We start from the raw sequence: 14,839 nt of genomic DNA, 5'->3' as shown, positions 1-14,839 counted from the left end.
TCTGGGAAAGAACTGAATCTAATCCAGCTTCATGTACAAAAGATAAGTGTGAGGGTGCTTGAGAATATGATTAATGCTTTAACTAAGGCATGAAGATTTTAGAGGAGAAGATACAGGAGAATGATTTTTGAAGTGCTTCTAAATATTTGCATGCATGCATCTGAAAAATACCCAATTTGGATTTGAATTGTTTATAACTGGAAAACAAAAAATAACAGTTTATATGTGAAGAGCTGAAAAACTTGATTCTGTTAGCATTGATTGCAGATTTGGATTTTTTTCCTTCAAATACACTAATAAATAATGTATGTTGCTTGAACAACTAGCATTCCTTTGGACCAATGGACTATGAGAATCTCCAGCAAGAACTTGCTTTAAAAGAAACAGTATGGAAAAAAGTGTCACCTGAATCAAACGAGGACATCTCCAGAACCGTAGTGTATAGAATGGAAGGTCGGGGAGAGCAAAACTAAGCGAATGGGTTCTAGTTCCATTAAATTCTACATTTTAAAAACCCTCAAGCATCTCTAGATCTAACTTCAGCCTGAATATTGTTTGCCTGGTATTTTCGTTTATATATAAATTTTGTGTAAATTCTGTATGCTATACCAAAAATGCTGTCGAAGTTCAAGGAAAAAAGCACACACACAACAGAAACCAAAACTGTTAAATGACTTTTGTAGTTACTTAAAGCACGTTTACTTTTTTTTTTTTAAAAAAAAGGTAAATCTGAATGTTTTCAAAGATATACGTCTTGTGTATATCTGTGTATTTTTGTTTATATCTGAGAATTTTAAGTAAATTAATATTAGAGTTAAGCAAGAACTTAAGATGTGTCCCCTGATCAGGCTCAGCATGTGAAGACAGAAGAATTTTCATTAATATACAAAGCAACGTAATGTCAGCAGAACACAGTAAACACAATCTCCAAATTAAGTGGAGTTAGGTTCAGAGTCACGTTTTTATTGTATCCTTTATTTTAGTAGGAACCTCTAAATTGCTTTGACCAGAAATGGATCCCTTAGATATGCCATGCTAGTGAAAATGTATTTTTTTATCAGAACTTTAATCAATATTAATGCTAATAGTGAAATAAAAAGAGCAATAATGGCTGGGGAGGCCTGGGAGAGAAGAGGAAAAAAAAACCTGCCTTGTTTGCAAGTTGACTAATGTAGCAGCAGGATTTCTTAGCGAACTATCTTGAGTGTCTTGCTAGCTGCCTGCACTGCCTGTTGGTAGTTATGACTCAGAAGTTGCCTTACTAATAATGCTGTGCTCCACCCTAGAGAGGAATGTAAGCAATCCTCGTTTTAGAGCGCTAACCAACAGCGTAGTGAGCAGGAAACGTATTCAGAGTAAAGCATTTTGATAGATGATATTAAAACTGTTTACAATTAACTTATTTTTCAGCCGCTAACGTGTGTGCATGTTCATACCTATGATTAGAGGCCTCATTGCTTTCTACCTGAGCAAACTTTAAAGTTACCAGTTGCTCCTTTTTCAAGTGTTAGCAAGCTTGCACCTTTGTCAGCTTGCAGAGAATCAGGACTTGGATTCTCTTACAGGAAACTATCAAGTTATTTAAGTTAACAGATGTATTTACACTTGATATAAGTGTCTTGAATAGGTTAAGGGAGATGGTGCATGCAGGCTTCAGATAGGTTCAGTAGGCAGCGCTGGACAGAGGGCACAGATTTAACCTGTAGCTATTTTGAGATTCTGAATGATACTAAAAGTCTTAGAAAACAATTGTATACCTTTATAAAATTTTCTCCTATATAAGCCTGCAGATAATTGGATGTATTCCACCTTCCAGTGTGCCTCATGCAGAGTCCTTTTTTATAAAACTCTGGCAAACTTGTCCAAATAATGATAAAAGCTATTCCTTCATCTACGTACATTAAAGCTCATTGAGGATTTTAAGAGGTAATGCTGGATGATTCCTTAGTAACAACTCCACCCCTTCTCCCTGCCTGCCCATCCCAATTGCTCTCCCTTTTGTGGTTATCCAAAGCTCCAAAATGCATTCATGTGTTAGTTTTGCATAAGGGGAAAGTTATGGTTTTCCTTTCCCTTTTTGTCTCACGTACGTGTTTGTCAATCAAGGAGCAAAGTTCATGTTCTCTGAGGAAGCAAGCTGTTCTTAATTATTTTGTTTAGGTATCGTTAGTCTTGCATAAACATTTTAAATAATATTAATATATGCAATAAGCTCTGACTTAACCCTGAATAATCTTCATCTAGCAATGTACTGAAAAAGAATGAGCTTCCTTGGTTTGAAGCCTGTGATTAAAATGTTCAAGCAAAACAAGACAGAAAATCACTATTTGGTGAATTTCAAGTCCTAGTGGAATAAACAAGCAAGTCTGTGGGGCAGATGTCAGTGATAAATTGCTGAGTAATGGCTATTCTTTATCACTGATGTTTGGCATTAGGTTTGTCAGCACTTATCCTGGAAATAAGTAAAGGCAAAGTCTTGAACTATAAAAATTTCTCACCTGTTTGAGGTTTTTTCAGTGAAGTAGTAGCTACAGAGACGTAACAAGTATTCGGATCCTGCAGAACTGTGGTTACCTGAAATACCCTCGATTGCAAGAGGGAAGGTAATGTGTCTGTGCTGCTAATGAGAAGTATGTACAGTAGTTACATGTTGCTGATGACTGATTTAATTACAAAAGAGGAAGGCGTGATGCAGGATTTGCAACTACTACAAACTTAGATGAAGATGGGCAATTGTTCCATCTGAGTGACAACCCGAAAACGAAAATCTTGTAAATATAAATTACTTAGCAAAGCTTGTGCTAGACACAAGTTGTGTCTGGGGAATTGGAAAAAAAAAAAATCAAGGAGACAAGTCAATCTTCAATATGCATAATCAGAACCTTTAGGGTACAGCTTACACAGTCTTCACTTTAGATGATCTATTACAGGTCTGTAATACATGCTCTTGAAGCCTGGCTCAGAACTTCGGCCAGCCTCTGGTTCGGAGGGGTTCGCCTCCTTAGGACCAATTCCTTGGCAACTGGCCTGCATTTAGGGAGCCTCCTTCAGGCCTGACGTGTCTGCAGATGGCTCTCGGTGATGGCAGGCGGGGCCCAGAGTTTTTGGTCTGCCACGGCAACTTGCCCGTGCCTGGATGATGTTTGGTGAGTGGGTCTGGAAGGATGTGGTGCTAGGGGCTCGTCATTAAAGGAGGGAGTCTGCAACGGTTTTAGTGTCACCTGTGCTACAGTAATGGCAATTCTTGATATTCAAGCATTTTAGCTGTTTGTTCGTTTTTCTTTGTCGGCATCATTAACATTTCATTAGAAATGTAAATGCTTTTGGAAGTTTTATTTTAGCATTTGTGTTGTACCTTTTGGCTCAGTTGTTAAGTTACCTGTCTCGTTTTCCATTTTTCATTTGCATTGTATGTTATTTATGTATCTCGATTTCCAGCATGCTTATCTTTGTATTGTTTAATAAATTTATTTTAAGCTGATTTTATTGTATTTTTTTCACTCCATGGAGAACAAATTTGCTCAAACACCTTTTTGAGGCTGAAGCGAAATAGGGAGCACTCTATCCTAAAAAGCAATAAAGTTCTGGAAAACTAGGTAGGCTGAGCAGATTTAGTTACATGGGTCATTGAAAACCTTCCGAAGATTTCTTAAACATTTTGTACAGTGATTTAATTATTGTTCTCTTTGAGCTGTTACCCTGAAAGCAAAAATCAGAGTAGCAAAACCTCCTTACAGCGACTTTGCTAATAAAAATGTCACGGTGCAGTAGGATATCCACGACGTTGTGTTCTTGTGTGGTTTTAAGGATACGAATTGAGTTGCTTGGAAAATGTGGTTCATGGGGCCAGAGCCAGAGTAGTAACCGTTGATAGGCAGCATTAAGAGGTAAAAAATAGAGCTTGTAATAAATCAAGTGAGGAAGCTGGTTAAAAAAACATGTCCTTGTGGTAGCGACAGAGGGGTCTGAACAACTGCTAGCTGTAGCTCTGCTCCTGGCAAAGCACCTTGCCTATGTCTCAGGCTTGCTTTTGTTCCTGTGACAATTTATTCAGGACGTTAAATAGGAGTTGGGTCTATAATGTGTATGGTTCTGAGACGAGACGCTTCCTGTAGAGACATCCCTGTGCTGGGGACACAGCTCATAATCCAGCTTTTCTGTTGCTTGGTTCTTAAACTGCAGTTACTTGTTTGGAAAATGAGCTGTGTCATGCTTGTAGATAATACAGCGTGGATCAAAAGAGGTTATCTAAAAGTCATGAAGATAAGGCAGAGCAGTAGTAGGTAGAGAGGAATACAGATGATTTACTCTAGACTTGTTTTTTTGTCTATTAGTTTGTTTTTCATTGTGCTTTTTTGTCAGAAGACCAGTGGGTGGGTTGATGAATAAAAAGGGAATGGAGTTGGGTGGGAGGAGGAGGGCAGAGGGAGGGCAAGATTATGTTGCTTAATTGATCTTTAATAGTTTTTGATTGTTAATTACTTATCTTGGTCACGATACATGTCATTGATGCGCAAGCAGAGTAGTTAATTTTGAGTTTCATCATACATAATGTTTATGCAACAGTGTTATATTATCCTAAACATTGTATGATTTGACTATTTTTTTTTTAATTGAGTTCAAATATTTGTTTTCTGGTGGAAAATGAAGGTTGAAATTTAGAAGCAGCTTTTCCAGTGAAAGAACAGCCTTTATTCAGCAGGGTGACCTAACAGACCTAATGGTTTATCTTGGTGCAGAGCCTCTTTGCTGAGGAATTTGAGTGTCATAAATGTCTGCTGCAGTTGAAGGAATAGCAAGAAGGTTTAATCAGGTAGATAGTCAACTAAAACTTGAATTAATTTACCTATTTTGTTAAATCGTGCTAATATCTTGTTTGTTCTATAAGTCTTGTCCCCACTAGAAGATGACTCAATGTGTGTAATGCGATGCTTTTGAAGGATGGGTAATGCTCAGTCCCATTCTGTTCCGGGAGCTGAGGTCCTGCACTGTTGAATAGTTTGCAGTCTAAATTATTGAACTACCTGCTTAGAATCAATAGGAGCTCCTGATGTAACGTTTCTCCCTGCTAGAGAGAGCATTGTAGACAAAATAGAGATGTCCTGTTTCTCTTTGCTTTTCAGGTAAAATTTATCTTTCATTATTGGCTTCTAATAATGCTTTCTGCAGACTTCTGAATACCTTCCACTTATTTTTTTTTTACAGGCCTTAAGAGTAATGGAGTTACTCACAAAATAAGCATATGTTGTTTTTTTCTGTGCGCAGGGAGCCTTGCGTAATGGTTGTATCCGAAGCTACAGCGTAACTAAATCAAGCTCTGAAATAGAATTTCGGCTGGCAGAAGTGTGCTGGCGACAAGTTCAGCACTGCTTTAAATGCTTGAAAATACCATTCAGGCAGTGAAGCTGATGCAGAGGCATGACCTGTAGGAAGGCTGTTAGAGGTAACTGCAGGGCTTTAGAAAGGGGAAGAGGTGTGTTGGTGTGTTTGGAGAACGACGCGCTGTCTCTTCAGCATGAGATGTGATGAGGAAGTGGGGTTGAACAAAGGACAAGGGGTAAAGGGAGGACTCCTAGAGCACGATTTTTGCCCTCAGAGATGTTTCAGTCAGCTGTGCTTTCCTACATTTCGTTTATGCAGTGGACGCGTGGTGGAGCGTAACTGTTTGAAGGTAACACTTGCTGTTTTAGCTGATGCTCTGCTCTGATTTTTTTTACCTAGCTGGCACTTAGCTTTTTGTTGTGTTGTCTATTTTCCTGATCTGTTTTACTTGAAAAAGGCAGTAGTTGTCTTCTGCATATCTTCTTTCCAGATTTCCTCTGAACTCTGTATCTGGTCGCTAAGTGCAGGTCTTCTCAGGTTAAGTAGCACTGCTACCTTACAAGTTACAGGCAGCTGGCAGTGCTGCTCCTGGTCAGTGTGTGCTCATTTCATCATTATTTGGTCAGACTTGAAATGAAGTCTGTTTCCTCTATTTGCACTTCTCTTAATCTGTTTGGCTCCCAGGATGATGTTTCTTTCAGTGGAATTGCTTCAGTTAAGTTCTTGCTTTTATGTTGTTGAATATGCTGAAAATTCTCAGTAATTACTTTGATAATGGAATCAGGAACTGTTATTTTCAGAGTTTATTTTTTTTCTTTGGAAGAATCTTTAACTGGTAAGCGCTGTTAGGTAGGCTTTTCTCTTGAGTTGCCTAACAACTGGTACTTAGGATTTAAAGTGCTCAGGTGTTTTTAAAATACTATTATGTGCACCATAAATTGGGAGGTCATCTTCATCAGTATCTTTTCTTAAAACGGGACAATTATACCTGGCTGGGTACCATCATCCTAACCAACTTGCATGAAGTGCGGGAGATGGTACTGGCTGCAGGCGTGAAGCCATAGGGTCTTGACGTTGAGCTTGGAAGGGATCTCCTGGAGATCATCCCGTCCAGCCTCCAGCTCAGAGCAGGATCTCATGTCAGCTAGATCATCGTGCTCAGGGACTTTGCCAACCAAATGCTGAAAACCTCCAAGACTGGGTTCTCTCTAACCCGACTGGTTAATCCCAGAGTTTTACCACTTCCATCCTGAAGAATACATTGGGAACAATGACTGCTAAAATTTACCTTTCTTGTAGCTTGTGGTGGCTGGCTGCTGTCATTTCTCTTTGCATGGTAAGCTTACCGTCGTGTGGAAATCTGTTGGCCAGCAGGGAGTCCTACGAGAGGCATGGGTAATGCTTTTGGTCAAGCCATAACTAACATTTTACCTCCTGCTGTATTTCCCTACTGGATTCTTACTTTTTTAAAAAAAGTTATTCAAAGTGATTTACGAACTTGAAAGAGCTGTAGTCCTGTATTTCTTCTAGTATAACAGGCTAATGCAAACTTGGAAATATGTTGTTTGCTGAGGGCCGGCGTGTTACTTGTGGGACCGCGTGCGATCACAGTGATTCCCAAGCAAACAATGAACTGTTCCTATCGCCCAGCTCTGTGTGCAGAGATAATGCCGCTGGCTTCCTGTTGATGTGATTCACCAGTCCGACTCTTTCCTCGAGGCAGGCAGCTTCATTGTTTGCTCAGGAATTACTGCTTCGGGATCAAAATGGATTTTTTTGGACTGGTAGGCCTGGCTCTGGTCATAAGGGTAGCCGTGGCTTTGTTTGATAACTGCGTTTCATGCTGCTTCTAAAGGACTTGTTTTAAACTTCACCAGCCTGTAATTGTGCAGAGCCAACTGCTAGATGTGGCTTCTGTCTGGGAACACACCGAACAGCTGAGTGTGTGGCTGATGTACAAACGGGGAATAGGATTGTTACCAACCGCATCTTTGGGGTTCCCAGTCATATGTTTGGGGTGAAACCATGGAGGTGGAAGAACTGTTCAAGCTACTAAATGCTACCAGTGGAAGAAAAGCAGGTAACAAATGAGTAGACTGGGAATCAGAAGGTTGCTAGAACTTGTTGCTGGTATCTCAGCAGCAATCCTTCCAGCAGGAGCAGAGTGCAGATTTCTCGTAAGACCTCCCCTGTTCTGACTTCAGCCTGCTGCATGTAGTCAGCTTCTTGCTTGTAAAGCTTGGGTAAGTGTCTTCAAAACCATCTTCCATTATTTTGGGAATAATTCCAGCTCGAAGTCTTGTAGCTGAGAGCCAGCAGCCGTCCATCACTTGTGAAGCAGCTGCAGCCAGGGGAGCAGGAGCATCACAGCTATCTGTTGCGGTCAGTAGGTCCTTGACAGGGCAGACCTGCTTTTGTCCTGCCTGCTTAACGCAGCCAGTGTCCCTAAAGCGCTCGTCAGCGTTTTGCTTTATTCATTTGCCTGTTGTTGATCCCAGGCCTTTGGTCGCAAAGCTTGCAGTGTTAGTAATGTCTGGGTCCACTACTTCAAAGCCTCTTGTTTGTGCTCCTGCATTCAGAGAGTCGACCGGTCAGCGGTCATCCTGCTCGTTAAGGTTCCCTCTGCCTTTTGTTGCAGCAGCGTTTGCAGGGGGTTAGCCCGTGAAAGGACTGCAAAGGGACTACAAAAACCCACGTCATGACATCACCTGGCACTGGTTTTCTGCAAGAATTATTGTTTTACCATTTTGGAATTTCTAATCATCGTAGTTCAGTGACAAAACATCTTTTTTGTCTGGCTTTAAAACTTCCGTGGCAGCAGAGAAAGATAAAGGCTTCCAGAAGGTCATTAAAACATTCTCTGTGTAACTTTGGAGCTTCGGCCATAGCAGCAAGATTCAGGTATTGCCATCCAAAATACTGATGGCAAATGCACGTTGCCTCAAACAGAAACTTTTCTTCATTTTCATTTTCTGACTTGGAAGATGCAGGTCTTTATGCCTTAAATGTTTCACTCGATTTAGTAAAAGCTTTGTTTGAACAAAGTCAGTGTACTCATCTGTTGTCATACCCCTTGTGGCAGACACCTCCACAGCAACATCCTTGCTCAGGAGGAGAGGTCTGAGGCTGGCTCTGCTGTTACTCCTTGGTAATGTGCACAGCTCTGAAACTTCTTGGGTCGTTAGAGTTATTCTGATGAGTTTTTGCTTATTAGGTCTCCACAATTTCTGGTTGCTGTAGCATTTTCATTTTATGAATGTTCGTGAAAAGTTTTCTTTAAGTGGCTGTTGGTAGCTGGCAAGTGGAATCAACCAGCCTCAGGTCTTCAGCCCAGAGGGACTATTTTTTACTCCAGGTTTTGGGAGTTGAGTCGGTGATAGTTTCATGCTGTTGTCTCCAAAACTGGAAGCGTGTCAACCCACTGATACCAGAAGTGGGAAGCAGCAGGTGGAACTGACTGTGACCGTGCTTGCCATAACGTGATGAAAGCAGTTTCCGTACCCAAGTTTCTCCTTTCCCCAGTGTTGTTCCCTTTTGAAGTCAACTCAGTCCTCTCCAAAACCAAGGTCAGAGGCACTGAAGCCAAGCGTAGGACTTCTACAAATAATTCTTAGTGAGTAGCACTTAGGATTAGCTCCTCTTTCACCAGCCATACCCATTGTCCCAGCCGTGTGCGCGCACGGGGAGGGAAGCTCTCCTCGTTGCATCATCATCTGAGGCATGGTGAGGTTTCAGCATGAGCTGGGGCTAGTAAAGGCCTCCTGCTGAGGGTTTGAGTCTCCCTCATCCTCTGGGGGAGGCAGTGGTGGCAGCCGAGGGGCTGGGCTGGCCCCGCGGCCGTACGCGACTCCGGAGCCGGGTAGCGGGCATGGGCTTTGGGAGTCCCCTCCCGAAGGTAAGTAGAGGTTTTGCTTGGGTCTGCTTAAACAAAACACTTGCTAGGTTAACTCAGCTCGTTTTAAGCAGTCTTATTTCCAGCTTAAATGCAGTCGGCTGGCTAATGAATTCTAGGACTGAGAAGCCCTTCTGTGAAAATGGGTAAATAACCAGCTCGCCGGCCTGACGTGGGCTGAGCTGCAGCAGCACAGTTGTGGGCATGCCTGCGTGAAAATGCAGCCTCCTCCTCGGCTGTGGCCTAGCCTTAACGCAGGGAAGTAGAAATTTTCGGTATATACACACGGTGCTTGGACACGGCTGCTCCGAACTGGAAGGTACTGGGGGACAAGCAGGTGTCCTGTGAGTCTGCTAGCTCTCCGCCGGCGCTGTGCACGGGTGAATAATCGCCACGTCAGCAGCGTTTCAAGCGGGTTCCACCAGGGAGACTCCAAAAATAACCTCCCAGGGAGCAGCGCTGAGAGTTGCTGTTGCTGCTTGGGCTCCAAAAATAAACGCTGCAGCTCGTAAAAGCTGGTGGCGCTGGGTATCGGCTGCTCACCGGCTGCACAGAGCAGCGTGCACCACCTAGAGGAAGAGAAATTGGTGCCTTAGAAATAAGGAGGGGAGCCACCATCTTATTTGCTGTGTTAAAGTTTCAAAGCACAGAGGAGCAAGTACTTGCAGCTCTGTTTGTGCACTTTTTTACATTAAGTCAGGAAGCAAAGGTTAGCAATGCAGAAAATCAGCATGGGGGGCATGGGCAGAAGCCCTGAAGAAATAAGCTTTAGGGACCAGCTCACCTTGGTTGTAATTTCAGATATTTCTAAATATTTCTCTATTTTTAACGTGTCTTCATTTTGCTAGCACATCTTGCAGTTAGTTTCAGTGTAATGGGAACAAAGATTTTCCTCAGGAATCACAATTTCCTAATTTTTCATAGTAATGTTTTACAAGTGCTTTTGACAGACCCACCGGGAGGGTGACGTGTGTTTAGGGTTCAGTCTTAATTTTTCCTTTTAGAAGTGAATTTTGTGCTTACCTGTAGGTAGTAACTTTTAGGTTGTTTCAGGGGAAGCAGTGCAGAAGGCATTGGCTTGGGATTGAGATTGAAGTGAAGCTACATTTTGTAGGGAAATCATATTGAAGAGTGATGTAGTTAAGCAAAAATATGTCTTTTAGACGAGAATAGTGATTTTTCCGTGCTAACTTTTTCAGCAGTCCTTCCCCACTGCTGAAACGAGCATTTAAAAACCTGCCATTTCTCAGGAGAGCTGCAAGGACGTTTTGCTTGTTCTGGCTCCTCGGGTAACCCTCCGGGTTGGGTCAGCTTTAGGACAAGGAGCCAAACCCCGCTAGTGTCGAGTCCAACTTGTTGATTTGTTTTTTTTTTTATGACTTCGGGTCGTGTAAACTCTCTGTTTTTGCGTTACTTGTCAGTACCTGCTCGTTTGCGAAGGTCAGGGGAATGGGGAGACTTCCTAGCACCGCCGGTCTCTTCCCTAATCCCTAGCTTAAAATCTATTTTCTGAATTTCGGCGTTAATCCGGCGCTGAGCTGGCTTAGCGCTGCCGTGCACTTGGCACCTGGTGCAGGACCCTTTGGCGAGGGCTGTGCCCCGTGCTGCAGGGGGATGCTTCAAGGCTTGAAGGTTTGGCCTTCAGGCCGGGAGGTAGGGCTGGAAGCAGCGTGCCCAAACCCTGCTCTCGATGCGGCACTTGGAGAGGGAGAGGGGGGACCAGGTGGTGGCTGCCAGCCCCGTCTTTTCCCCAGCCTGGTTGCGTTTAAAAATCTCCTGTCAGTACGCGAGGTCCATCCCATGCTTAATAAAGTTCAGGCATTGCAGAGTTTTTGGGAAACTGTGCATTCAGAGGACCTTTTCCTGCAACATCTTGGACGTCTGTTTTGAAGTCTGGGCTGTGGCGGTGTCCCTCAATCCCGTGAAGGGAACTGGAGGAAGGCCGGGGGGCTGTTTGGTTACCCCTGTCTGTATTACCTGCACCATTTCAGACTGTGTTGGGCTTGACAGGATTCCTCGGCCCCCTGGAAAAACCCTGCAGCCAGCAGCAACATCTCTCAGCCTGTAAAATCCGTAAAATCCGTCATGTTTCCAAATAAATCACTGGGCACGGGGGGGGTGCTCTCAGGAAGCAGGACACGATAGGAAATGAAAACCCAGATTCAGTGACCTTCTTTAGTTCAGAGCTCATGGAATTAATCCAGCTTCGAGCTAAATTATTATTATTTTTTTTTTTCTGAAGGATTTGCTGTCTTCGCACAGCTGCTGTGCTGCCGGAGTCAGTGCTGGGAAGCATCCAAGAGGCAGCAGCACCTGTATCTTGTTTGGCTCATGGTTTGGGGGTGTTTTCTTATTTTCTCTTCCCCCTTTATCTGTGTTTATCTACGCCCTGTAGCAGCGGTGTAGCTTCCTGCCTCTCTGGACGCTTCCTTCCTTTAGCTTCACATCGCCGTGGCTCTTCACCAACAAAACAGGGCTCGTTTTTTTGCTCCTGTGCTGTTCCCCTGCTCGTCCCCGGGCTCTCAGAGCTGCTGGTTGGGAAGGAGCTCTCCAGGTCACGGCCACTTCACCACTTCTAAACTGAGGCAGGAGCACTGCCAGCACTGGGCTGAGTCAGTCCAAGCATTATCAGAGCAGTGACCTCTTACGGGATTATTTCACGTCTGCTCTTTAGACCAATATTTTCTTTGGGATGTACCAGAAGATGCTCCCGCATGTTCTCACTCTGTATATCCCGTGTGTTCTTATTTTGAATTTTTTACCTTGTTTTGGCAGATGCTTCTAACTTTTATCGTTGAACTCGCTTTTTACTACTGCATTTGGAGCGGTTCATTTGCTGCCTTACGAAACTTGTTCACTTTTGGGCCTGGACTGTGCTGCTGCTGAGCAGGGTGAGGTTGCAGAGCCTGGGCTTGCTTTGCTGCTGGCAAACCCAGTCCAACTCTTCAATTAAAATCATTGGTCTCCCTTGAAATGGGGGCAGGTAACCCAATGGGAAGGAGGACGGCTACGATGTGCCTGCTTTTTTCTTGCTTGAGTTCGTTTCTGGCCAGTTTGGGTAGTTTTTCTGCCACAACTGTCCTCCTGCTAAACTTATTTCTCCCCTGCTTTTGTATCCCGTTACCTTCGCTGCTGTACAGAGAGCGGTCACGTTTCCTCTCAAACTTCCTTTCCTTGAACTAAAGTTTAGATTTTTCTGCACTTTTTTTTAGGGAGGAGCGTGTGCTGTTTTACACTATGTTTTAATGGACACTTGCATTTCCAGGAACGCAAAGCAGCCCAGCCAAAAGTACAGCTCCTTCAGCACAGAAGGCCCTTTGCTTTTTGCTCAAGCCAGGAAGTCGAGGGGCTCTCAGCACCTGCAGGAGCTGCCTCTGGCTCGGGCACGAACCGCAGGCACCAGGAGCGGAGCCGTGCTCGGCAGGGAGACCCTTCTGAGCCGCCCTGGTGGCACGCACGGATGGTGAAACTGAATTCCCCTTCCATGCCAGCCTGCAGCCCGGCATCCGTACCAGATCTGCCTTCTTTTAGGAGGTTTTCACATTCGGGGGCGACTGTGAGGTCGCACACAGAACCGGCAGCATCAGTGAAGGAAGCAAACCGATGTGGTGTGCTTAAAACCAGGCTTTGTCTCCTGTTAAAGCTTGCAGTTCTCATAGCCAGGATGTGTTAAATATGTACATGGGAGGAGGCTTGTGGCCTCATAATATCAGTCCTTATTTTTGAGTATTTAATACAGCTAGGAAAGCACTACTTGCTGGAGACTTCCCCTGTGTAATGTGATCTGTAATTGTTCTACCTTTGCCTACAAACCTCGCTTGTCTTGTAATGATTTCATGTGACAGAATTGCTTAAAATGTCTCGTTGAGGAAAGCGTCTGTATTAGATGTATGCAAGCAAAGTCTGTAATACAAAGCAAAAACATTATTTCTCTTTCGCTAAAACAGACTTCTCTTAACATTGAGCGTCTGTAAAACAAACAAACAAAGCAAACAACTTACTCTGCCAGAAGGAGCTTGTGTGACGAGGTGTTTATGATTTGTGCATCGCACCGAGCGCTGCTGTCTCCGTCAGCATCAGGCAGTCTGAGAGAAGAACGCTGCTTGTCCTACAACAAGGGCCATAGTTGTTGCCACACAACAGGCACGCACGCTTTGGGTTTCATTTACTTTCCTCTTGACTTCAACTTTGGACGGAGACAGAGGAGTACGGGTGGCAAAGCCAACTGGAACAAATTCTTGCGGTGCTTCTACGCTGCCTGCTTCTCTGGCCAAAATTCGCAGGGCAAAACAAACCCGTTCATAAGCACCATGCTGGCCTTTCTTGGGGTTTCCGTCAGTTTTCTTTTTGAGGCAAGAAGCTGAATAAACTGGGCATCGTCTCTCTTTGTAGGTGAAGTCTGTGATAAACCTGCTGTTTGCTGCCTACACGGGGGATGTGTCTGCACTCCGGAGGTAAAAACCAGCGGGGGGTTGAGGGCAGGAAAGCTGCTTGGTGGTGTCTGCCCTTGTTGTTTGCTCACGAGCCTACGCTGTGCTCGTGCTGGGGATGTCCAGGCTGTGCTGGAGGTTCAATCTGTTCTACCACCACCTCCTAGCCATGGCGTTTTAATGGTTATATTTCACCTGACTCCTTGTTTGGTTGAAGGTGTTTGAAAGAAAAGGTTTGAGAAATCGGAGCTAGGCGCAGAGAGAGGTTTAACAATGTGTTTAAGAAAATAAACAACCAGTCATCAAAAAGGTACCCTCGTGCTATACTGCAGTCCCATTGTTTCCCATTTCTTGGGATCGTACTGAAGTACGTTTCCTTAAATAGTCTTACAGAGGGTAGGAGAGCTTTGCTGGCTAAATCTTGAACAGAGCTTGGCAGTGTTTAAAGGAGTAACTGCAAGACTAAATAAACATTAATGCAGCTAGAATATATCCAAGTATCCCTGGTGGGTGGGTGGATGCGCACAGCTTAGCTCTGTCCCCGAGCGATGCGGTGTGATGAAAGAGCTCTCCTAATACCTCAGTGCTGCTCGGGATTTACAAACCTGGGGCTCCTTCCTGGGTTTCCCCAGCTGGCAGGGGTTTCCTGTGCGTTACACGACTTACCTTGCCCGTGTTTGGCTTTAGATCAGATAAATTGAGGGTAAAGGTGCTTTAACTTTTTCTTTTGTTTATGACAGCTAGACGCTAGGAAGAAAGTTAAGCTCCTACTTTATTTTTAAAGCCAAAGCAGTTAGGGCCCCTGTCCTTACTTTGTTGCCATCTACATGTATATCCTCTTACAGGAGATGTTTCACTGCTTTAGCACTGATATTGTTCAATGCGAACTTTGTAACTCCTTTTAATTACGTACAACTTCTTTCCATAATTCTTTTTTTTTAGATTTGCTCTGTCAGGGATGGATATGGAGCAGAGGGACTACGACTCCCGAACAGCGTTGCACGTGGCAGCTGCAGAAGGTACGGTCCCCTCTTGCATATACCTGCTTCCTAACACCGTGTGTGTACAGGAATACACGTAAGCCCGTGCATACACACACACCAACTCCTGCTTTTCTTACAGGGCACGTGGATGTTGTTAAGTTCCTGCTGGAAGCATGCAAAGTGAACCCTTTCCCCAAAGACAGGTGAGTGGC

General features: G+C 44.0%; 1 protein-coding gene across 3 annotated transcripts in view; it reads left to right on the top strand.

Annotated features, from left to right (window-relative positions):
* The window catches only part of GLS (glutaminase), a 53,567-nt gene that overhangs the window by 33,777 nt on the left and 4,951 nt on the right, over window positions 1–14,839 (top strand). For 2 of the 3 annotated variants that reach the window (XM_082762836.1, XM_082762834.1), the window contains 3 exons: window positions 13,607–13,668; window positions 14,587–14,663; window positions 14,767–14,830. In XM_082762836.1, coding sequence (XP_082618962.1) covers window positions 13,607–13,668; window positions 14,587–14,663; window positions 14,767–14,830 — 203 coding nt within the window. Of the gene's footprint in view, window positions 1–326; window positions 3,482–13,606; window positions 13,669–14,586; window positions 14,664–14,766; window positions 14,831–14,839 lie in introns of those variants that run through there. The other variant, XM_082762835.1, reaches the window with a different exon arrangement.

The sequence above is a fragment of the Aythya marila genome (assembly GCF_965140915.1).
Source record: "Aythya marila genome assembly, chromosome: 6".
In the NCBI taxonomy this organism is placed as follows: Eukaryota; Metazoa; Chordata; class Aves; order Anseriformes; family Anatidae; genus Aythya; species Aythya marila.
Note: the sequence above shows the minus strand (reverse complement) of the source record. Positions and strands in the feature narration are given on the sequence as shown.